The sequence below is a fragment of the Pavona decussata genome, unplaced genomic scaffold (genome assembly GCF_977016875.1).
Source record: "Pavona decussata unplaced genomic scaffold, jaPavDecu1.1 SCAFFOLD_4, whole genome shotgun sequence".
NCBI classification, from domain to species: Eukaryota; Metazoa; Cnidaria; class Anthozoa; order Scleractinia; family Agariciidae; genus Pavona; species Pavona decussata.
Genome location: NW_028145428.1, coordinates 1,641,463 through 1,664,453, shown reverse-complemented (window position 1 = coordinate 1,664,453; position 22,991 = coordinate 1,641,463). Strand labels below are relative to the sequence as shown.

General features: G+C 38.3%; 1 protein-coding gene and 1 long non-coding RNA gene across 4 annotated transcripts in view; both read right to left on the bottom strand.

Moving 5' to 3' along the window:
* The window catches only part of LOC146489711 (uncharacterized), a 109,101-nt gene that overhangs the window by 51,142 nt on the left and 34,968 nt on the right, over nt 1-22,991 (bottom strand). For all 3 annotated transcript variants that reach the window (XM_085104075.1, XM_085104080.1, XM_085104066.1), the window contains 19 exons: nt 18,329-18,582; nt 17,362-17,452; nt 16,883-17,269; nt 15,996-16,412; nt 14,590-14,991; nt 13,669-13,784; nt 12,374-12,656; nt 10,666-10,853; nt 9,477-9,652; nt 9,166-9,338; nt 8,869-8,949; nt 8,315-8,490; nt 7,245-7,320; nt 5,882-5,971; nt 5,430-5,674; nt 4,135-4,246; nt 3,657-3,887; nt 3,448-3,576; nt 2,773-2,856 (listed from right to left, as the gene is read on the bottom strand). In XM_085104075.1, coding sequence (XP_084960201.1) covers nt 2,773-2,856; nt 3,448-3,576; nt 3,657-3,887; nt 4,135-4,246; nt 5,430-5,674; nt 5,882-5,971; nt 7,245-7,320; nt 8,315-8,490; nt 8,869-8,949; nt 9,166-9,338; nt 9,477-9,652; nt 10,666-10,853; nt 12,374-12,656; nt 13,669-13,784; nt 14,590-14,991; nt 15,996-16,412; nt 16,883-17,269; nt 17,362-17,452; nt 18,329-18,582 — 3,711 coding nt within the window. The remainder of the gene's footprint in view (nt 1-2,772; nt 2,857-3,447; nt 3,577-3,656; nt 3,888-4,134; nt 4,247-5,429; nt 5,675-5,881; nt 5,972-7,244; nt 7,321-8,314; nt 8,491-8,868; nt 8,950-9,165; nt 9,339-9,476; nt 9,653-10,665; nt 10,854-12,373; nt 12,657-13,668; nt 13,785-14,589; nt 14,992-15,995; nt 16,413-16,882; nt 17,270-17,361; nt 17,453-18,328; nt 18,583-22,991) is intronic.
* Nucleotides 11,451-11,682, bottom strand: LOC146489712 (uncharacterized). The gene is made up of 2 exons (XR_014863584.1): nt 11,620-11,682; nt 11,451-11,588 (listed from the first exon to the last, which is right to left on the bottom strand). It is a non-coding gene; the product is annotated as an uncharacterized LOC146489712 (long non-coding RNA).

Sequence of the window (22,991 nt, the reverse complement as noted above, 5' to 3'; positions counted from 1 at the left end):
TTTCGAATTCGCTACCATCACCGTCATGTTATCTTTAACTCCCTACTAAAAGACACAAATCGGTCATGAGGATTTTGGTTCTTATTTCCGATTCACAAGGAAGGACTGCCTTTGCTGCTGTTGTATAAAAGCCAAATGTTAGTGGAGGAAACTGTCAGGTAATAAACAATTTATTAAGGGTTGTGAAAAGGCACTTGCAGCGTCAGAATTCAAGATTGATTGTTGTTCATTATTACTGTTTTTTAATTATTTATTTTTTGACACATTGTTTTTTACGCTTCTTAAAATTCTGGGGGGGGGGGGGGTCGGGGCTCGAGTCCCCCCCCTGCCCCTCCCCTTGTTACGGACGCGTTTAACAGTATGGCTTTATATACCAGCTGCTTATCTGGAATAACGAACTCTTTGTGACAACTTTTGCGCAAATGACTAGTACCCGTAGTTCTTTATTGAATTTTCTTTTTCGTAGCGACCAGCAACAAAAACCGTCAATGCGAAAGATACACCGGAGGAACAGACTTAAAAAGATACACTCACTGATTTAAGTGTAGAGCGAAATTTTACTTCTTCCTAAGATAGAGGGGAAAGGGGGGTGGGGGTGGCTTAATTAAATACATAACCTTATTTCTTTTTAATTTCAGCCTCTTCATTTCACTTAGACCGTCATAAGCTGCTTCCCTTGTTCTAAAGATTAAAGGAAGGTGCATGCAGACCTAAAAATCCTAGCATTAGGGCGTGGCGAAGACACAAACTTCACACTTTTAAGAGCTGGGACCAGGCTTCTTTTCCTTCAATTGAAAAGTTTTCAATACTTTCCTTTAATAGGGATAATAAGTCTTTAGCATGGGCGTTACACAAGCCTGAAAAGCTGTAACTATGATGTCTTACTTTCCTCAAGAGAAGGACCTTTTTACGAGGTAGTGAACAAAAAGTTGTCCACCACAGTCAGTAGCACTAGGACTAGGGTTCCAAGCACAGAAAAATAAAAATAATAAATAAATAAATAAATAAATAACACTGAAAACTTCACGTTTAGTCTAATTAACGGCTTTCTCCGCATCTGATGAACTGAAAATACATCTGAATACTAATATTTTGTGCTGGAAAAAACCGAATGTGCAAAAAAGTAAAGTGTTACATAAGACGTTTTTACAGTTTATTATACATAAAAGGTAATGGAAATTATGTAACCGCATACCTGAACCAACTGGAATAAACGGTCCTAGTTTCTTCCATAGCAAATAACACGAATTTTTTTCAAGTCCTCGTTCTAGTTTTGCGGCTTTTTGTGCCTGGCTGTCATGGCTTGATACCGGCGGAGAAGTTTGACACTTATTTGAACTGACCTCGACGCCAGCCAATGCCCAGAGACGAACGGTGTCGAAGACAAATCGTCAATTCCGAAAGGTGAAGGAGATGAACATTCATGGTGAAGGAGATAAACATTCTTGTCAGAATAAGTTCAATTTCGGTTTCTACATCGGCTATTGACAAGGAAGCCTTGTGACCGGCGATGTTCCTTTTGCACTAGTTTACTTCAGTTGATCTGCTCCTGTCTCTGGGGTCGTAAGAGCAAGGACCTCCGACCAAGGAGCTAAAAGACCACCTCCATCAGACCAAATTTAAAGTGACAAATTTTCCAGTTTCCTTAATTGAATTTATCTTACATTTACTTTACTAATTCAATTTACTTTGGTAAACACCAATGCGTGATATTATTAATATTCACTGATTATTGGTGATTTCGGAATTTGTAAAACGCAACCCTAACTATTTAGCGAATTAAAAACAGAATAGGAAAGTTTGACCGGTCTCCAATTTTTATTTCAGCGAGCATTTTACCATAGTCATAGGGGAGAACTTCAACCCCACAGATTTCCCTTTGATGCGGTTTCATTGGCAATCTGACACCTGAGCGAACTCAAGAAATGGACATCGAGACGCTTACTGCTCCTTACTAGATATGGTTTTATAAGCAAAAATCTCACAACGCAAACGAGAAAAATTGGTTCCCAGACCGGACTTTACCTTATTGTAATTAAAGATTAAAAGAAATTTGTTTTCATTACGCTTTTTTGGTATATGTAAAATTAGTCTGTTTATTGTCACGGTAACGCAACAACGGTTGTTTATTTAGCCGTTGTCGGAATTTTAAACGAATTATGGTGACTTCAAAACGGTCGTGTAAAGTGCTTAATTCAAAACCCAGGCTGATTTTAATACATTATCAAGAACAACGTTACATTACTTAAAAGGCAAAGTTTAAGAAAAATCGGCGTTATACCACATAGCGAAAACTATCTTTAAAATTTATCCGTTTTTGCGGGATTTTTCCTGTTTAGAAAAGGGACATTTTCCTAAGCTCTGTTTGCTTTTATTAATAATGGTTAAGTCTAGTTCAAACTTTGCTATAAACGTGCGGTGCTTCCGCTGTCAATACCGAGTATAAAAATACCATGGATCTTCTTTCCTTCCAGATGAAGAGTCAGTTCAGAATATTAATTTCACACTGCCGTGCGGGTACTTTCGGGATCCTCGCGGGTCAAATTTGTTTATCTCAGTTTTCTAGAACGTTAAGCGCTCCTAGAGAAAACTGAAGGCGGCAAATTTGTTCTCTACTTAAAGGCTTTTTGTAGCCAGAAAATGAGCGAAATTGATTTCTCGAGTTCTGCCACCAAATGCTTGATATTTTCTGACCGCCGCTCTTAATACGTTATATACCTTACAAATACATTTTTTTAAATGATAGTCATATAACCTCTTGATAAGCCGTACCTCTCTTTCCAACGCACTGACGAAGCTCATCTGTGTTGTTGATCCAAGCACAGCTCAGATTTAGCAAATTGCAATGCAAAGAACCTGCAGAAGGAAATACAAAAGGTTTGGAAGATGACTACTGCTAACATTTAACTGGCAATAATTTGTAGTTGTAATCACATGATTTCGAGTGGAATTTGGAATAAATAAGTAAGAGTAAATTTTTTCAAAGACTAACAAAATTCAAGCGAGTGCATTTTGTTGTCTTTGAAACAAACAACTCCAAATGCTTCTTTATGCCAAACTGCACGAGAAAATTATATGATTAGAATTGCGAAAACCCTGAAATAATTATGCAGGAGCATAAAGTATTCGCAAACTTTCTAATTATTTTGAACAATTTTCGGAAGTACTCGACTGATCTTAGGTAATCTTTGGAATTCTTTGGTTAGTCGTCGGAAATCTTCGGAAATCTTGAACTGCATCACAATATAACCAGCTCCCAGTTGGCTAGTTAGCTCAGTCGTTAGAGCACAGTGCCGGCAACGCAGAGGCCCTACGGTTCAAGGATGACTTTTTTCAGGCTTACTTTTCGCAACTGCTTAAATTGCGTAAATAACTGCTAGCGTTTTTCTTTTCTTAAATTATTTACTATATATAGACAAAATCCTAGCTATTTATTAAATTAAATACTTGTTAAATCGCCGCAGATGGAGGGTTCGTCACTTCCATCTTCACAATTCTTTTCCCCATCGCATGTCAGAGACCAGAGCACACATCCACCTCCGGTGCAGGAAAATTGATCTTTTGAACAGCTTGTTCCTGCAATGAAATGTATGTATGATAACATCACAAACGACCTAAGCCATTCAATCTGAATTGCGATCATAGCTCTTTCTTACCACATCTTGTCTCGTCTGTGCCGTCTTTGCAGCCCATTTCGGTGCTCGAGTCACATAGTTTATCTACATTAAGGCATTCTCCACTTGGACATTCAAATTGGCTTGTTAAGCATACACAACCCTTTTCATCAGAGCTGTCTGCACAGGCCATGTCACCATCGCAAACCAGATCTTTGCTTACGCATTGTCCATTGTCACACTGAAAGCTATCCTGGTCCTTACATTTGAAGCCTGCAAAGTAATAATATGTCAGTGAAACGGGATCCTTAAGTCGCAAAAGCGGTCTTTTTATTAAATTTAACATGGCATTCTAAGAGGGGTTCCTATAGCTAATAATAATTTTGCTGTTGATAGTCCACAATATGTTAAGATGTCATCGCTAATTAATCATTAATAATGTAAGTATATTTATTTGTTAATGCACTGTACCGTTCACTTGAAGTTTGAAAGAATTGGTTTCCAGTTCGTATGGACGTACCTGGCACGCTATGAGGCGGGATTTGTTCACATTGTTTTGAAGAAATACTGATGTTATCAAGCGCTGCGTAATAACCATTCGAAACCTTATGACCTTTGGCAACAATTACAACCTGCAAAAAAGACCAAATTTACCCAAGGAATATTAAGAAACTTAAGAAATATAAAGTAAAGCTACACTAATTATGTAATAACCAAATGGACGTCAATAACCATGCTTATTATATCGCTAGCTCCGCGAGCGGGGAAAATGCCTCAAATCTAGCGCTGTGATTGGCTACCCGAGTGGGCAAGATGGAGTTTACGTTGCCCGCTCGGGATTTTCTTCGAATTTTTACTGTTGTGACAGGGTAAAAACAACCACTTAAATGTTCTAAAAACTCTCAACATCTGCCTAAAGAAAAGGTCAGGGACATGAAATCATATTGGTGTAGCGTAAAGTTTGCTTTAGCTACATGTGTGACGTAAAATCGGTGAGTTTCTCTATATTCTTCTATTATGCAGATCTTATAAAGATTAACTGTTAAAGCTTGTTAACCTTGTACCTGTTCCTTTGTGTCTCCAGAAGAATATTAAATTAACTGGTTCTCCCACTTTGCAATGGTTGTATTTATATCCTATCGTTTTTGTAGTTGTGTTTTTTTCTTTTGTTTGTTTGTTTGTTTTTTTTTTTTTTGTCAAGTTTATCGAAGAAGCTCTCGTTTCACTGAATTTACCGGCGCCGTGCTTGTTGTAAACAAGTTTATGTTTGCATATGTTTACAGAATGTATTGTTTCATCCAAGAATTATTGATCGGGACCAAAAACTTTGTAAAAATGATGATTGTTTAAGCCATCGCTATCAGCTTAAAATGTCATGTTTGTCGAATTTGATTAAAATCTTCCACACTTGCGTAAACCTAAATTTTGCGTGCTCAATACTTATTTACTTCCTTTACACCATTGTAAAGGCATTGTAAGGCAATTTAGGATTCCCAGTTTTCCTTTATTACAAGCTAATCTAAGAATGCACTTAAAGTAAATCTTACACCAGTCGGCTCTAAAGAACTTCCGTCTGATCACTTCTGAGCCAGTTCATGTGTTGTTATTGTTTTGTTTTAATTTTCTTATCTTTTTTATTTTTATTTTTAGTTTAAACTTGAAGTAAAGCCATATATAATAAATTCTTTATTGGCAAATCTTGTTCGGTCAAGATGGCTGGATATTGGCCTCGAAGAAAAGAAGGTAAAGAAGACGTTGGCCAACATCCAGCCATCTTGACCTCCAGCTTCGTCAAAAATGCATCTATATAAGTACCTTCAAATCCTCATCTGCGATGAAACCCACTTGTCCGGTTTTCGAAGTTTTTCCCTGGTAACCACTTAAACTCCAAATGGTGAAGTTGGACGATGTCATTACAATCACACTTAGAGATGATCCAGAATATGTGGGAAATTGATAAGAGAAGGAAAGACACAAACCAGTTGTTTGGTAAATGGAATTAGCAAAAATCCATGAACTTTCAAGTGCAGCAGGTTTTCCATTGGCTAGGGCAACGATCCCTAAGGACAATAAAGCATAAATATTAAACATAATGAACATCACTTTTTACAGTTTATAAGACATGCAAATTTATGTTTCGCCATACTTTATATGGCATCGTCGGTTACCGGAATTTGGTAGCAGTCACTTACACAATTCTCTAGCGGACAACATTGGCTAGAACAGCAAATTTTTCGGGTCATTAATAGAAACGGTTGTTTACCCACCTTTGTCGGTTGCCGATAAATCCCAACCTTGGCCTTTACTGCTCCAGGAACACAAATTAGAAAGAAAGTTGCAACCTGCAAAGTGGATAGCTAAAACCAAGAAAAACTAATGTTGTTAAAAGTGACTCGGAATCAACAAATGATCATATGCAAAAACCTCTTTTGAGTATTCATTTAGCTCTCCTTACTGGAATACAATTATTCTAACGGTTAGTCAGATTGAACTGAATCAATGCTTGTATCGTTGATCCCTTTAAGGACGGTGCTTACTTTTGTTACTGCGCATACGCTCTGCGCATCTCAAGAGACTCGGGTTTCCTATGGGTGGTGCCTACTAATACAGGGATATTATTGCGCAGTTTAAAACTATACGGAGAAAGCAGAACTTAGTAAGTGCTCTTGGTATCCAAAAAGAAAATTGAGGGTAACCATGCATTTTTCAGATATAATTAAGCTTCAATTTGGGAAAAAAATACCATACACTGCTTTGTATTTCAGCACTTTCTAAAATTATTGCTGCTTAATTATCTCTAAAAAAATGCGTGGTTACCCCAAATTTTCTTTTTGGATTCCACTAGCCCATGCTAAGATCTGTTTTTCTTGCATAGTCATAAACTGCGCAAAAATGCCTCTGTATTAGTAGGCACGGACCTGAAAGTTAATCTTGCAGCACTAGTATTAGTTAGCCGTACTCGTAATCCGTTGGCCTCGGGTTCGAGTACCATTCTGGCCACTTGGATTTGTTTCACGGTAGCCCTGTTTTCAAATAAAAGGCCACGCTTTGAAAATAGCAAACTGGTTTGCCTCCCACCAGTTACGATTTTTAACAAATGCCATGTTCAGTCTATATTTATTTCACTGATTTATAGTGTACCCAATTAGCGTAACAGTGCGAAAAATACTTCGACAGTTAAATAAAGTCATTTAGTTTTATTATTTTACGGTTGTTCGGACGCTAACACTAATGGCACAAAACAGGGTCAGAGAATTAACTCTGCAGTCTATGTTAAGTTGCTGAAGTGAACCCGTGAATTTTGCTATTGAGCGTTAGCCGTGGAGGGAATGCAAGGTCGAAGATGTTTTCTTTGGCTCGTGTGGTCTCCCATCTCGTTACAAGGGCTAAAACTCACTAGATACACTTTAGCACTCTAACAGATTATGTGATACATCCAAATTATCAGTTACTCTTACTTTTTGGCGTTTAATGTTAATGTAAGTTCACAGGCAACTAGGTTTTGTAGGACCACACTGCATTTAAGCGATAGGATCACATCTAACGTTTTATGTTAATTCTCAGGCATGTGTGACGTGTTTTTTTTTTTTTTCTTAAATATACTGAAACAAATAGCAAAACGCGTCAAACCTGAGATATAAACTTCAGCAATTTCCTTAGAAACCTCTGACAAATATGACGCTGAGTCCACCAAGGCATACGTAACCTACACAATAGAATAAACAAGAATCTAAGAGGGACGCAGAAGCCACCCTAGAAAACTAAGACTGGTTACTCCCGGTAAACAACAGCTTCTATCTATCTATGCGCTTACAACAACAACAACAACAATTTATTTATTTACAAACTTAGATGATATAAGGGGCTTTCCCCGCAAATACCCTCAAAGCTAATCGCTCTGCCATATCATACTCGTTAATGATCACTCGTGAACAAATATGATTGAATTAAGGACGGTGCCCGCTTTTGTTACTGCGCATACGTTCTACGCATCTCGTGATACTCGGGTTTCCTATCGGTGGTGGCTACTAATTCAAGGATATTTTTGTGCGCTTTAAAGCTTTTCGGGAAAAGCAGAATTTAGCAAGTGCTTTTGGTATCCAAAAAGAACATTAGGGGTAATCATGCATCTTTCCAGAGATAATAAAGCTTCATCGTATTTTACTGCTTCTCAGAATAATTGTTGCTTAATTATCTCTAAAAAAATGCTTGCTTACCCCCCAATTTTCTTCTTTTGATTTCCATAGCCCTTGCTAAGAACTGCTTTTCCCACATAGACATAAACCGCGCAAACATACTTCGGTATTAGTGTAATGACTAAGGGAGCTTAAGCAACGACGACGGCGACGTCAGCGACAACGCCTTAAAACAATAGGTTTAATGAGCAAAACCAAATGCTCTGCACGTGCGTTTTACATTTTGGTACATTTCTTTAGCGGTCCTATGCAAATTAACAACGTGAAGTGACCACATTTAACGTTTTGTGGAGAACGTGAAGGCACGCCGGTGAATTTTTCATGTTCTTCCTTAACTTGTGCGCCATTCCTACCAAATTGGCTCCCGAATTGTTCGCCATTTTTGTAAAAGTTGAGCGAAGTAGCAAAAATGAAATAAAGATATATTTTCAGTTGACGTTTCGTTGCCGTTGTCTTCGTCGTTGCTTAAGCTCCCTATTAGGAAGGGAAGTTTGTACTACTCACGTAGACTTTGTAAGTCCCCTCTTGAAGCAACGTTTCAAATGTTTGGTTTAATTTGTGTTCCTGACAATCCAGAGCTAAGCCTCTATGCACCAAAATCTTTTGTTTAGCAAGCTTAATAAACAGGTCAACTGGGCATCCAGGACAGTGCGATCCACGGCAGCAGTATTTATAGGTTGCTGTAATGATCAGGGGGAACAAAAGGTAGAACAGACTTTAATCATCAAAGGCAAAAAAAACTGTTGCCAATCTTTTCCGTTTATCAGAATTGCAGGATTGCTTCACTGCTACGGTGAATCAAAATATATTACGACGAAGAATGGTTCCCAAAGACAACTGAAATTAGAGCAATAGGCCATTTTCGTGATGACGTCATCCTAGTACAACTACCAGAATTCATTTTGTTTTCCTTTTCAATTTTAAATATTGCAATCCCAGTGGACAGAAAAGAACTATAGCTCTAATAAGCATGCACCAGAAAATAACAAAACAGAGGGATTCTACTAGTTATAGTAAAATGACGCCATTGTCAAAATATCTTATTGAATAGCAATTACCTTCAATTAAAAGTTTTTCTCCAATTTTGACATTGATTCTCCCCGGAATCGAATTAATCTTAAAGTCTAGATAGCCAACACCTATTGGAAAAAAACAAACAAGGAATTTTAAATTATACCTATAACGTAAGACTTCAGATGCAGAGGTAAGCAACAAATAACAATCGTTTTTCTGGCTTGGAGTGGATCTTTTCAAATCATTATGGAAGGCTTGCTTCGATCTTCCTCATACCTCACAAACTTTTCAACCTGTAATTACTGTACGTACTGTTCACTAGTCTATTTGTCGGTCCTCACCTGGCCACACCCAAAATAATCGTTTCTTTTGAATTGGCCGCTCATATGTGCCATTTGGTAACTTCATCCCCACTGAAACATGGTCTCTTCCCGCTCTTTCTATCATAAGCGTCTCCACAGGATAAAGGTAGCATTTACTCAACGAAATCTCTCTAGATATCTGTCGTGGAAACCTAAGCAAAAAACATTTGAATTTGACGGGTCCACAGGGCTGAATAGGGTGTCTTTGTAGGAAAAGTGAAAAGTGTTTTATTACGTAAGACAGCGACTTTTACAAAATATAAGAGGAGAACAAAACTGTGATATATTACTTATCCCACTGGTTGTGAAGCGTCCAATATCGCAAGGGTAATTTTACCAACAGCACATTCCCTGATTCCTCGTTATCGTTGTCACCTGAGGTTTGGTCAATTTGGCTTGTATCAAGCCACAACTCGCAAGCATCATCACAAGCCATAAAGAAGGTATAATTCCCGCTTTCCGGAACCTAAATGAAACAACAAGATTGATTATATTGAATTAAATGAATTGCTAGCATTTTAAAATGCGTCTTATCAAGTGTAAGCTGGTAACTTTTACACAACTGCTGTTCTTCTCAACAAACCTGATTTAAATAAGAAATCAATAGTTGTCCTGCTACCTCATCAAAGAAATTTAATTAAGATCGATGAAACCTTGTGAATCCACCAAGCCACATATTTTTATCTTCAATTGTTAGCTTGCGTTTAGCTGTCAGCCACACCAGTGCACTACTACTCCCGCCCACGTCTCCACTTTTAACAAAAGCCGCTGTAAACAATTGCAGAATTTTTGATTGGCTTATTTCATCCATTATAACATTCCCGAGAAAAAATCAGTCATTACAACATCTTTTCTGCTACATGGAATCAGCAAAATCTAGAAATTTGTCACTCTCGTTTGTCTGATCAGTACGGAATGGTTATAGCTGCCTTGTTGGTTATTTATCATGCCATCTCGCCATATCCTATTCAGTTACGGTAAATTCCTTAAGGTCGGTTAAAAATTTAGTGCCTTGTAACAAGGAGAAGACTTTCGCATAAAAATTCAGGTCCTCATGTAAGTTTTAAGCCCAACAAAATAAATGGAGCAAAACTATTAACACCATTAAAGTTTCTTTCCTCACACGTTTGCCTAAAAGAATGCGGGAGATCTGAGGATTTGACATGTGTTTTTGTTGCTCAGTCACAAGTAGACCAAGTCCATATAAATGTCCAATGTCCATATGGAAATAGGCTAAATATTCATTGATATCAATATCACAAGACAACAGAACTGACTCTAAGATGATGATGTCAGCCAAAATGTAAGCTTTCTATTCGAAATAACTTTGGTTGAGTATTCGTGTTGGTAGAGCTCCACGCTTTCCATTGCTTGTGACCAGTATTAAATTGGTAGAAGCTTTTGGTCTTCTCTGTGGGTTTACAGTATGTAGCAAATCATTAATACAATAAAGTCTGTGAAATTTATTACATACAGTACCTGTAAATATGCTGTCAGGCGCTGCCCATAATTTGAGTGGATGTTAACTGGTGCGTCAAAGTTTTCAAGAATGCTCACCACATCTGGACTGTTTGGAAACCTTCTATCAGCCTCAAGACTGGCTAGTATCGGGGAAGGGATGTTGTACCAAAATTCCTGGAGGACACCATGAGCGGATACTTCGTCATCTAAAGAAAAAGAACGTCACTAATGTCTTTACCTTTGCGGAAGGTAATCACGTGACGAGGAGATAAGCTCCACCATAAATTTTCTATTCCAATGGAGATTATTTTTATTCTGTTTTAGTTATTTATTTCTTTTTCGAACCTACAAGTTTTCCGTGGATAGTATGATCACACTCATTGTGCGGATGTTTTTCATGGGTCATTTGTATGACTGTCTGAAGATGAAGAAACCTGTCGATTGACCAAGATTATTTTTGTGCGAATGGCTATTGCCTAACGCTCTAAAAATTACTGGATACGATGATGCATGCGATGATGCATAAATTCTTGGGTTTAGTTATACCTTATTATAAGAAATTGACAATGCACGTTAAAAAGGCGAGGAAAATTTACGTTACACTAAATGAATGCGAATTTTTTTAAAAGTTAGGTTTACATGCATTAAATTAACATTAATTTTTCGATAAGCATATTGCTTTATTTACTGCGATTTTCATAATTCTGCAAACTCGCACTTTACATTTCTGAATGCCAAACTGCGTTTTGGCTTTCGTCAATAAAACCTTCCAAGACACGGTGCACGGATGTTTCTAAGTTGCCTTTAAAGCCGAAAATTTGGTTTTGAAACCTAACTAGACCCTATCAATTCAAAAGATAGTGATTCTGAAGAGCCAATAGAGGAGTCATGAACTAATAAGGTTTTGTAATGAAATAAAGGTGCTTTAAAATAACAATGTTCTAAAATAGCGTGAATTAAATTTACATCGACATTAATTAAGATGCATTAAATTAACGCGAGTTTTGTAAAATCGCGTTAATAAAGTGCATTGTTAATTTTCTATGACACTCTTGCCTATAATAAGGATAGTAGAAATTTGAAGCCTGGCTCTTATTATAATATTTTTAAACCCATCAACAGATCTAGAGACGTCGCATACTGGTGAAAACAAAGGATAATTCTTTTTTTACGGATACTTGCATGAAAGAACCTTCTCTTTAATAAAATTAATAGGATTGAACCTCGATGAGCTTAAGTTGAAAACTATTTGAACTCGTAGTCTGTGATGGATGAAGAAGAAGTAGTTGTTAAATATTTAACCTTCACATGCCAGTTACATTCTACATAACTATGGTGCTGGGCTTTTCCAAACGACAAAAACAGAGGGCGTAACGATAGCCATATTCGTGACTTCTGAAAAGGCATATACCTCTAATTTATCAAACACGATAATAAGTGTTTCATCCAATTTCCAAACACCGCTAAGTGGGTAAAAAAAACTCTTTCGAATGTTTGATATAGCTTCAGTCTCAAACCATGTATAAGTCTTGGAGAAATTCCAGGCAAAAGTTCGCTAAACTTTCTAATAACTTAGATCACATTTCCTAACCTCCCTAATCGTAGTTATTCCCTTTGTTTTGTTCTATTGTATTATTCATGTTTTCAGAACTCTTTAGCACCAAGAAAAATGTACACCCAAAAATGTTTGAATGAAATACAAAATATAACTGCAAATTTCTCCTACCTGTTGCAGTTATCAATACTTCACAGAGGGTTAAATCATCCGCTTCATCCGCAAAAATTGTCAAGTTTGTTGCCATAATTGACGGCTTACAAATCATTAGCCTTCTGAGTTGACTTTTCCAATCGTAAACTTTGCAGTCTGCACTTTCAGTTTTCTCGCTGTTGCTTAAAACAACCCGTAGTTTAGGTATTTCAGTAAAGCAGCATTCTGGTCTGTTCATTATCCAGATTTTGTACACAAAGGCTCTTTTACCCAAACTTATACTCCACCAAAGCTGTTGACCCTGTGACACCAAAACAGATCCTATATATAAGTCTGAATATATTCAAACATCTACAGCATATTATGTCATTCTCGTTACCTTTTTGGAGTTATTTTATTCCGTCCTAACCCTACTATTGAAAAGACTCCTTGCTACCAGATGAATATCCATTCTAAAACAATTATACTGTTCATGAAAAATTACTGTTTAGCTATCAGTCAATATTTTCTCATGAACCAGCAACTACCACCCTCCTTGTAATTGTCATTTGCTGAAAAATCGCTTTCGGAACGGCTAGCTCAAAATAATCGTTCGTGTCACGATTTTGTCACATGGGTGTGCATCTCGACGTTTCCGCCTCTGTTCGCGAATGGCCTCTTTTAATTATTAACCCCTACATGTTTACCAGTGTGGGCCACCGTCAATAAAAAAGATCCAGTGCTCCAAACTTTGAAGACCACAGAGTTGGTTGGTTGGTCAAAACAGAAAAATTAGCATTGTGCCAATTGCAATCAGAGAATACTGCACTTAAAAAAAACCTCTTTGCACAACGGAATCCTGAAACCAGCGCATAATCATTCCTAACGCAATCAGACCAGAGATCATCTCCAGAGGTCACGCAAGTCACCTAGGCATTGAAACTCGTTTAGGCAAAGCTCGAGACGCCGTCGTTTGGCCTGGAATGAACAATGGAATTAAGGAAGCAATCACGCAGTACTCCGTGTGTCCAGAATTTCAAGCGAGGAACCCGAAAGAGCCAATGCAGACGTTGAACCTCAACCTTTGGCCTTTGGTCGACGCACCCATTACCACCGCTAGAATTTGGTCATGAGATGCAAGTAGCGCTACTACAAAGAGGAAAGAGCTAGCAAGCAGGAACTCTTGACAAACAACTGTCCGATAGGTCTTACCTAGCGAAGACTGGCAATGTCAGTACCGTGAATCATGGGTCTTGAGGTTTCTGTTACTCTCTTTACGTGCATTATATGGAACGTATGGTAAGTATATCAAAAATACTTCGTAAGTTACATACGTTTTGCCGCTTGATCGTGAGGCAAGAAGCAATGTTTCCATCAACAGCATAGAATGATTTTCCTGTCATTCTGACATAAGATGAATGGCTTGTCGGCCGGCCGGAAACATAAGTTCCTACAATGGCAATACTAAAATTACTAATGAAAAACAAGGAAATCGGCAAAGTGCAATGTAATTTCATACTGCAATATAAAAAGAAAAAAAATGATATAAAACATATTTCCTAGAAGCCCCAGTTAGAAAAACGGAGAATCGTTTGCCGTTGCCACAAGTCCATCCCCTAAATATCGCGAGTTTATGGATATAATTTTATGATCTCGAGAGATTTTTAAGAACCTTTTTGAAAGCAGACATTGCCAAGTATCTAGGCTCTGTGACAAAGGATAATTGACGGAAATTTCTATTGGCCGTGGACATTGAAACCGAAGTGATAGTTGAATTTTTTTTTTTAGGTTGTTGGATTGCAACGACCTAGCTATAGCAAGCTTTTGATTTGTGTGATAGAGAAGCCTTTCCAATTATCTCAGTTGTTCTTAATTAAATAGACTGATAAGAGTTAATTCAAGGTACTTGATGTCCATAATAAAATACACTTATCTTATGTCTCAGGAGGTACTCACTTTTGTGATTTAACTAACTAACCTCAAAGGCAATGAAGCCTTCGCGTTGCACTTAACATTAAAAATCATGGTCGTCACTAGATGGATACTCCTAGACGTCAGAATTCGCAAGCGACCAGACAAGCTGCGCACTGGGGAAACTGGAAATTGGTTGATGTTGCTTAGAAATAAAAAAGACTAAGGTAGCTGGAGGTATATGACTTTAGGCATCTATTCTAATCTTAAACGTTTTTCGGCTATGCTGTACCATGAAAAAAGTTTGCAAATTTCATACTTTCATACTATCAAGAAATACTTACGTTCTATTGTTTGACAAATAAATCCACGATCTTCATTACATGTCCCACTGAAAAGCTTCCAATTGGGAGAGGATTTGGCTAGCGCGGCACATACCCCACTGCTTGGATAACCAGGATACCAAGCGCTGGATAAAATATTCTTGCCCCCTAACCACCACCACATCGGGTGCTTGCTAATACCAATAAACGCTCGATCAATAGTTACATCAGGGTGCTCTGTGTCGATGGCCGTTAGATGACTGCCAATGATTTTCCTTCTTATCTCAGAATCCACAACGGCTAATCCAGCGCTTTGACGTACACAGTAATCACGAGCACCGATCCACGTTCTGCGAATATTCCCTGCAAATACTCGAAAACATGCATTCTCTGCCGCAAACCATGAAGCCTCACACCTGGATCCTGAAACGGATAAGCGATAATTACATTTCCGTTTACTACAGAATAGCTACTCTCTAGGCTCGGAAAATGTGCTCAAACAGACAAAAACCGTGACAAAAGATCTAAATGAAATACAATAAATAGGCCGCAAGGAGACAGACATTCTGTATACCGCTAGGATTTGATTGTCACTGAGTGGCATACATATGCGCAATGGAAGAATGTGACTAAGTCAGTGGTCATTGCGCTTTAAGTCTTCTGATTAAATGAGAAGTATATAATTTAACAATCTGTAAGGCAGGTATACTTGGGGAAAAAAGAGTTTCCCCAAAAGGAGTCACACTTATGATATTTCGATTATTTTTTTCCGAACACTCTGCCACTGAGCTATAGGAGACTTGTCGGAACTAGGCGATTGAGCCATTAATATACGATACAGTACAGAACAATTTACTTCTTACTCCCAAGTGAATTTTTGAGAGCTAGTTTACAAATCGATAATAACTTTAGCTAAAATTACAAGAGTGCATTAATAAGAGAGACTAGATGAAATTTAATGAAACAGAAATGAAAGTAAACATCATAAAAACCGTGGCGTTTTCACCGCTTTCTTGAACAGGTGTAACGAGGAGGAATTTCTTATCTTGGTGTCTAGCTCTTTCCAACATTCTGAGGACCAGTACAAAAAGTTTCGTAAGGCCAAGGACATAAGGCACTTTTTTAGGTTGACATCATGAATATCGGAGAGCTTAACAAGATTCATACAAAGGTAGTTATAATCAGCATTAATATAAGTAAGTCTCTCAATTTCGACATCTCAATTATAGAAGATTATATAATGAATCCCCTATCCTTACTAAAATTTATGGTTTATTATAACTCTTGACGGTATGATTGTCCGGGTGGAGATACTAACTTAACAGACTACTCTTGGGGACATTGATGACGTTTGGATAAACTGAGCGGGTATAACATCTTTTACTGCGGTGATACCAAATATAATACAACACATACTAAATGCTTACCAGCAGGCATTGGCTTCTGGCAAACAAATCCTATCTCCATAGAGCAGTCTTCGTCATTGATTCTCCACTTCGGAATCCAATTCTCTTTAAAAAGCATATCAGTGCACAACCCATCTCCTGAAGGCTCTCCAGGTCCCCAAAGTGGTGACATGGAATCAAATAAAGCATTCGCAACAGTATTCCATAGCCCAGTGTTGACAGAAAAACCACCCACGAAAATTAGTTCCGATTCGTCCATGTACTCATCAATAAACTTTGTAATTGAGTGTAGTTTTAAGGTGTTCTCAAACACGGCGAACCGTCCTCCACGGTTATAGCATTCTAATCGGGCAAGGCCCCATTTTTTCTGAGGGGTTATTTGCAGCTGAAAACAAAATTCATCCAAACCACGCCAGCCGGGAGGACATGAATTAGGTCCTGCATTTGTAGAAACAGCTAATGTTAATTATATACACGAGACTTTGACTTATACAGTAGAGCTTTCGTTCAGTATTTCCTAGGTGTACTTTCTTCAATAATCGAACTTTTGATAATTGGTGATAAAGTTATGGTCATTTTCTCGGCATAATTAGTTACCAAAGCAACGGTATCACCTTTAAGGACGACTGTTCTTAAGGAGCAACTTATTTCCTTTGAATTGGAAACTAATAAGAAGTATAGTTATAGTGAGTCGTCAGAATAACAGGTTGTAATTGATGAAAACTCGGGAATAGTTCCGAGTAATTATAATAAGATCACTATGAACAAATTATCACCGGCCTTCGAATTAGAATTCGTTTATAATCGATGTGTTAAGTAACAGGTCTGTGATATCAGCTGTCTCATGTTACCTCATTGCATTTTGTGTTATTTCATTTATTTCATATATCTTTTATCATTTCACTTACGTGGCAACGACACATTGGCGTAGAAGTGCCCTTCAATAGAGTGACCACAACAGGTGTGATAGTCATCTAAGGCAATCCCATTAGACAACAACTCCCCACGGCTTATAAGCAACACCTTTCTGTAATGCGACTGGTAATTGGCAGAGGCATAGAAGAAGTCGCGAGGGAAGCAGTGAAGGTCAGCCAGTGACAGTTGTCTAGAAACACTGTTTGCACAATTCGGCACATCCCCTGGGTAGACAAAGTACATCACATCGGCATTGGAGCTGTTTTTCGTTTGATAAGCTTGCATCGTAAACTGATCAATCCAACCACTATGCGATGGGACTCGGTCGAGTTTGAAGTCTGTAGCATCTTCTTTTACAAAGGCAAATAGCGTCTGCATCACTAAAGCAAAGAGAAAATAAATGTAAATGTTTACTTATTATTGATTGTGTGTCTACCAATCCGATTATCCGTATTAACAGTTTTATTCTCACCAAGTCGTTTACATGCCCCATGCATGAATGTAATGTTGTCAATAGCTACATCACCAGACCAAGAAAATCCTCTCACACCCTCCAAGACAATCTAAAAAATGCAACGAGTATATATAGTGGTTATCTTTAACAGCAATTTATGATACTGTCAATCTCTAAGAATGCTTTGATCTGCGATCTGCGCACTGCGCGGCTGTACGCGTTATTCTAAACTAATTCATTAATTTATTGGCACCCTATTTCAATAGACAAACAAAAGACGGGTTTTATTGTTTCTAAGCTTGTCTTAAGTGAAAAGCCTTTTTGAAAAAAAAATATATGTATAATTTTAAACAAAGAATAGCCGGACACCTCCCCTCCCCCCTCCTGTCACCCGACCCCCGCAAAATTTGCGAGTATAAATGATAATGACAATGAGACTTGGAGGATGGATTGTACCTCCGAAAATGTTTTTACGATTTTAAAATGTTGGCCTTCTTGGATTACTGGTGGACGCTTAACTTCTATACCAAATTATTTCCAGATCCTCAACGTACCTGGTATGTTGAGAATTTTACCTGGAATCAATTTGGTAACAATTTGGCGCTCACTCACCCCCCCCCCCCCCCCCCCGCACCACCACCACCGACTACCCACCCATCCACACACACACAGACACACTCTTCTAGGGTTAACTCACAAACAACAAACGACATAATCAAAGTATATGTAGGGTAATATGTTTTCAGTCTCACTCTGACTATCTCACTTTTAAAGATAATTGAAAAACGTCTAGAACTGTCTTTTACGCCCTGTCTGACGACAAATTTCTGCAGCTGATCTATACCATGAATGCATGTTTAATTTGGAAGATTCTAGATCCTTTCGTCAAACATCTCTTTCGTGCTTCCCACGTTTCTTTTCTATGAGCTCAGTTAATTGCCATACACCTGAAACATTCTAAGAAAATTCGAAGTAAGTATATTACCTGGTACTCAACAGAAGAATTAAAGAATACAGCGGCCTCAAACCATTGATCGGGATGATTGCCACTTTTGATCCATTCAACTGTTTCACTGTCGTTTGTCTTCATGTAGATTATCAAGCTTCCAATAAAACTCCCATACATGTGATACATGATTGACATACAGTTTTCTCCTTGCAATTTAGGGCTTATAAGCCTTACGCTGTCGCCATGTTGACGCGGTGCCGACGCTTCCAAATATGCGTACTTTCCATTACCTAGGACAGTGTATGGTAAGTTGTTTTTAAACAACGCATTGATTGTGCATTCTGTATGTCTAGAGTTTTCAAACATAATTGGATAAGGAGTTGATTTACTAAAGCCACTGATTAATTATTCGGTGCTTGAAGATACAGCTCTAATGTGGAAAAACGATTCTCAAGCCAATTTTAATTATTAAAATAATTTATGATAAACCCAGCCCACTTTTCGGTGTTTGGGAACCGGATGGAACACTCTTCCGCTTCTCTGATATACATGTAATACTTCAACAGTTTATTAAAATATAGGTTCTCCTGGAAAAATATTTTTGAGTTTATCGAACTGGTTAATGTTGAAAAAAAAATTCTATAGTCAACACCAGTAAACTTTGAATTTTCAACTGAAAAGGACACAGCTTAAGCTGCACAGGGAACCCTCACATTAATTAAGAAAAAAAAATTTTGCTCGGTACTTTTCCGAAGACAGCGACCATTTCGATTAATTAGGCGCGGTTGTGTCTCTTGAGGAATGGGACCGAGTTGTAAAGTTCGGAATTATATATACATTCCCCGAAGTTTTTTGACCAGCTACCAAGAATAGTACAATAACCAGGGATAAAACTCTTAGCCAGATTTCGTGTCGAGTCTGCCGCGTTCAGGGGGTCAAAATAGATTACAAAAGGTAACCGGACGACAGCATTTATGCAAGTTCTATCCAAATGGATCTTTATTTATCAACTAACGGGAACTATCCCAATAAGGAACGTGCAAGAAATATAACTTTCTTACAGTGCTATGCCCACTACATCTGTTGCGTATAAAAATGAAATATGCTACACGAATCAAAATAAAATAAGATTTAGTTGACGGTTTCCAATTCAATCTATGTTAAGAAGAGAAACCTTAATTTAGAACACCTTAAGGGGTGAAAACAGCGTCAGGGTAATCTTCTAACATGAATTTGTTTCTCACTGGATAAACATATAAACATCTTCAAAATAAAAAGTTCCATTTTAAAAAATGAGACGGTTTAATTTGAACCAAGAGAGAATCCTCTCTTGTTTGAACTGAAAACGAGCTCACCAGGACAAAACTGGGGTGTTTGTTTATGTACATCTTAAATGCACCAATCAGAACGAAAGAAAACTTTACTTCTACCGGAAAAATGTCATCGATTGTTTGCAGTTGGCGCTGAGGAAGGTAGACATACAAGTTTTTAATTTTGGCGCAAACTTAGCAAAAGCAGATGTTCAGATTAATATCTTGCCCAAAAGCGGATCTTAACAGATTTTTTAGGGCATTTGACTCGGTTTCCTCATGACTTCTTGCGTGCTCTCATTCTTCTTTGATCCTTTGCCTCTTTACTGCAGTTCCGACGGTTTCGTATTCTTTGCGATAATCGCCCACAACTCATTTCAAAATAACTACCTGCATTTCAAAATAACTAATCGCCCGCAACTCATTTCAAAATAACTACCGCTTTCAGAAAAGAACGAACAGCAATAAAGAAAACAAACTTTTTAAACTGAAAAGAACTGTTTCTTATTACCCTGGCGTCAGTCGAAAATGCGATTACTTATTACTCGGAATGCCCGCAGGGCAGGCCGTGTCTAGGTTTCGGTCGGGTATCTTTTTTACGCGGGATGCCCTGAGGGGGCATGCCGTGTCTAAAAACGGGTCGATTTCTATTTTTTTTTTTCTTTTTTTTTTTTTTTACGCGGGATGCCTTGAGGGGGCATACAGTGTCTAAAAACGGGTCGATTTTTTTTTTTCTTCGTCGTAGCCACAAATCTGTACATTAATTTATTCATTAAACTCTCCCATCTCCTACTCGGGATGTATTGTGCTGATTGTCTTCAACAACAGCAGGACAACCAAAATCCATTCTTGTCGCCCAATCATGAGGGAGGGGACCCACTCACCCCTACCTGTGTGACGTCAACGCATCATTTGATGTATTTATTAAACACGGATTAAATTTGTGGCGCCATATTGTTAACATGTTGTGGACTCAAGTGTGCCGTTTTCAAACGAACATTTCACCATTTTGAAGCGGTAAATCGAAAGAATAACTTCTAAGAAGCACTTGACATCTAAAACGGTGGAAATTGGAGAGTTCCTGGCGAAGGAATCGTGCTTTGTTTGACAGTCTCGAGCCACGATGGGAGACAGAAAAGAGGTCATTGAGAAGTTTACGTTATCGTAATGGAATTTTCGAGATTTCCGGTGAGATTCTCAGTAGCGTAACACAAGGGAAACAACGTAACGCGAACGTCGTGACTCAAAATATTCCATTAGCAATATGATATTTTTATCAATCGGCGAAGCACACTGCTGGAATAAATGAATCAGCCGCAGCATCTTGCTTTTTTCTTCGTCGTAGCCACAAATCTGTACATTGATTTATTACGCGGGATGCCCTGAAGGGGCATGCCATGTCTAAAAACGGGTCGATTTCTTTTTCTTCGTCGTAGCCACAAATCGGTACATTAATTTATTCATTAAACTCTCCCATCTCCTACTCGGGATGTATTGCTCTGATTGTCTTCAACAACAGCAATCAAAATCCATCCTTGTCGCGTATATCGCGAGAGAGGGGACCCACTCACCCCCACTTGTGTGACGTCAAAGCATCATTTGATTTATTCATTAATCTTGGATTAAATTGGTGGCGCCATATTGTTAACATGTTGTGGACTCAAGTGTGCCGTTTTAAAACGGAAAATAAACAATTTTGAAACCGTAAATCGAAAGAATAACTTCTAAGAAGCACTCGACCTTTAAAACGGTGGAAATTGGAGAATTCCTGGCGAAGGAATCGTGCTTTGTTTGACAGTCTTAGACCACGATGCGAGACTGAAAAGAGGTCATTGAGAAGCTTACGTTATCGTAATGGAATTTCCGAAATTTCCGGTAAAAGTCTGAGTCGCGTAACATAAGGGAAACAACGTAACGCGATTGTCGTGACTCAAACTATTCCATTAGCAAGGATAGTTTTATAAATCTGCGAAGCATACAGCTGGAATAAATGCATCTCGCGTAAATGCCAGTATAGGCATCTTGTTCATTAAACTCTCCCCTCTCCTACTCGGGATGTATTGTTCTGATTGTCTTCCACAACAGCAAGCCAATCAAAATCCATTCTTGTCGCTTATATCGCGAGGGAGGGGATCCACTCACCCCTACCTGTGTGACGTCAGCGCATCATTTGATATATTTATTAAAAACGGATTAAATTTGTGGCCCCATATTGTTGACATGTTGTGGACTCAAGTGTGCCGTTTTCAAACGGAAATTTCACCATTTTGAAGCGATAAATTGAAAGAATAACTTCTAAAAAGCACTCGACATCTAAAACGGTGGAAATTGGAGAGTTCCTGGCGAAGGAATCGTGCTTTGTTTGACAGTCCCGAACCACGGCAGGAGACAGGAAAGAGGTCTTTGAGAAGCTTACGTTATCGTAATAGAATTTCCGAAATTTCCCTTGAAACCCTGAGTAGCGTAACAAAAGGGAAACAACGTAACGCGATCTTCGTGACTCAAACTATTCTATTAGCAAGGATAGTTTTATAAATCTTCGAAGCATACAGTTGGAATAAATGAATCAGCCACAGCATCACGCGTAATGCCAGTATAGCAGGCATCTTTTTTTTTTTCCTTGTCGTAGTCACAAATCGACAAATTAATTTATGCATTAAAATATGTCCTCCCCTAGTAGGGATGTATTGTTCTGATTGTCTTCGACAAAAGCAGGCCAATCAAAATCTATTATTCGGGCACATATCACGAGAGAGGGGACCCACTCATCCCTTCCTGTGTGACGTCAAATCATTATTTGATTTATTCATTAAACCTTGATTAAATTCTACTCTCTCCCAGAAGGGGATTTATTGCTTTGATTGTCTTGAGCAAAAACAGCCCAATCAAAATCTATTATCGGCGCGTATATCACGAGGGAGGGGACCCACTTATCTCTACCTGTGTGAAGTCAAAGCAAGTCATCATTTCGAAAAGTTGTTTTTGCTCAATGGCGGCCACATGTATGAATTTAAGACTCTGATCTGCCGTTTTCAGAAGGAAAACAAACCTTTTTCAAGCGGTAAATCGAAATAATAACTTCTAAGTAGTACTCGACAGTTGAAACGGTGGAAATTGGGAGAGTTCACAGCGAAGAAACTCCGCTTTCAAAAACAGATCGAATAATCAACGCGAAGGATTAGAGCTATAGGAGGCCAGACCAGTTCAGCGGGGTCATGACGTTATGGCGGAGTTATTTCTGGTATGATTCCTAGTAAAACAACGATAAGTATCATGCAATATATCTGAATAAAACCATTCAGACAATTATTTTAATTGCCATCGGAGGATAGTTTTAAATATCCGCGAAACATACAATGGGGAATAATTGGGGCTGCATTAAGCATTCC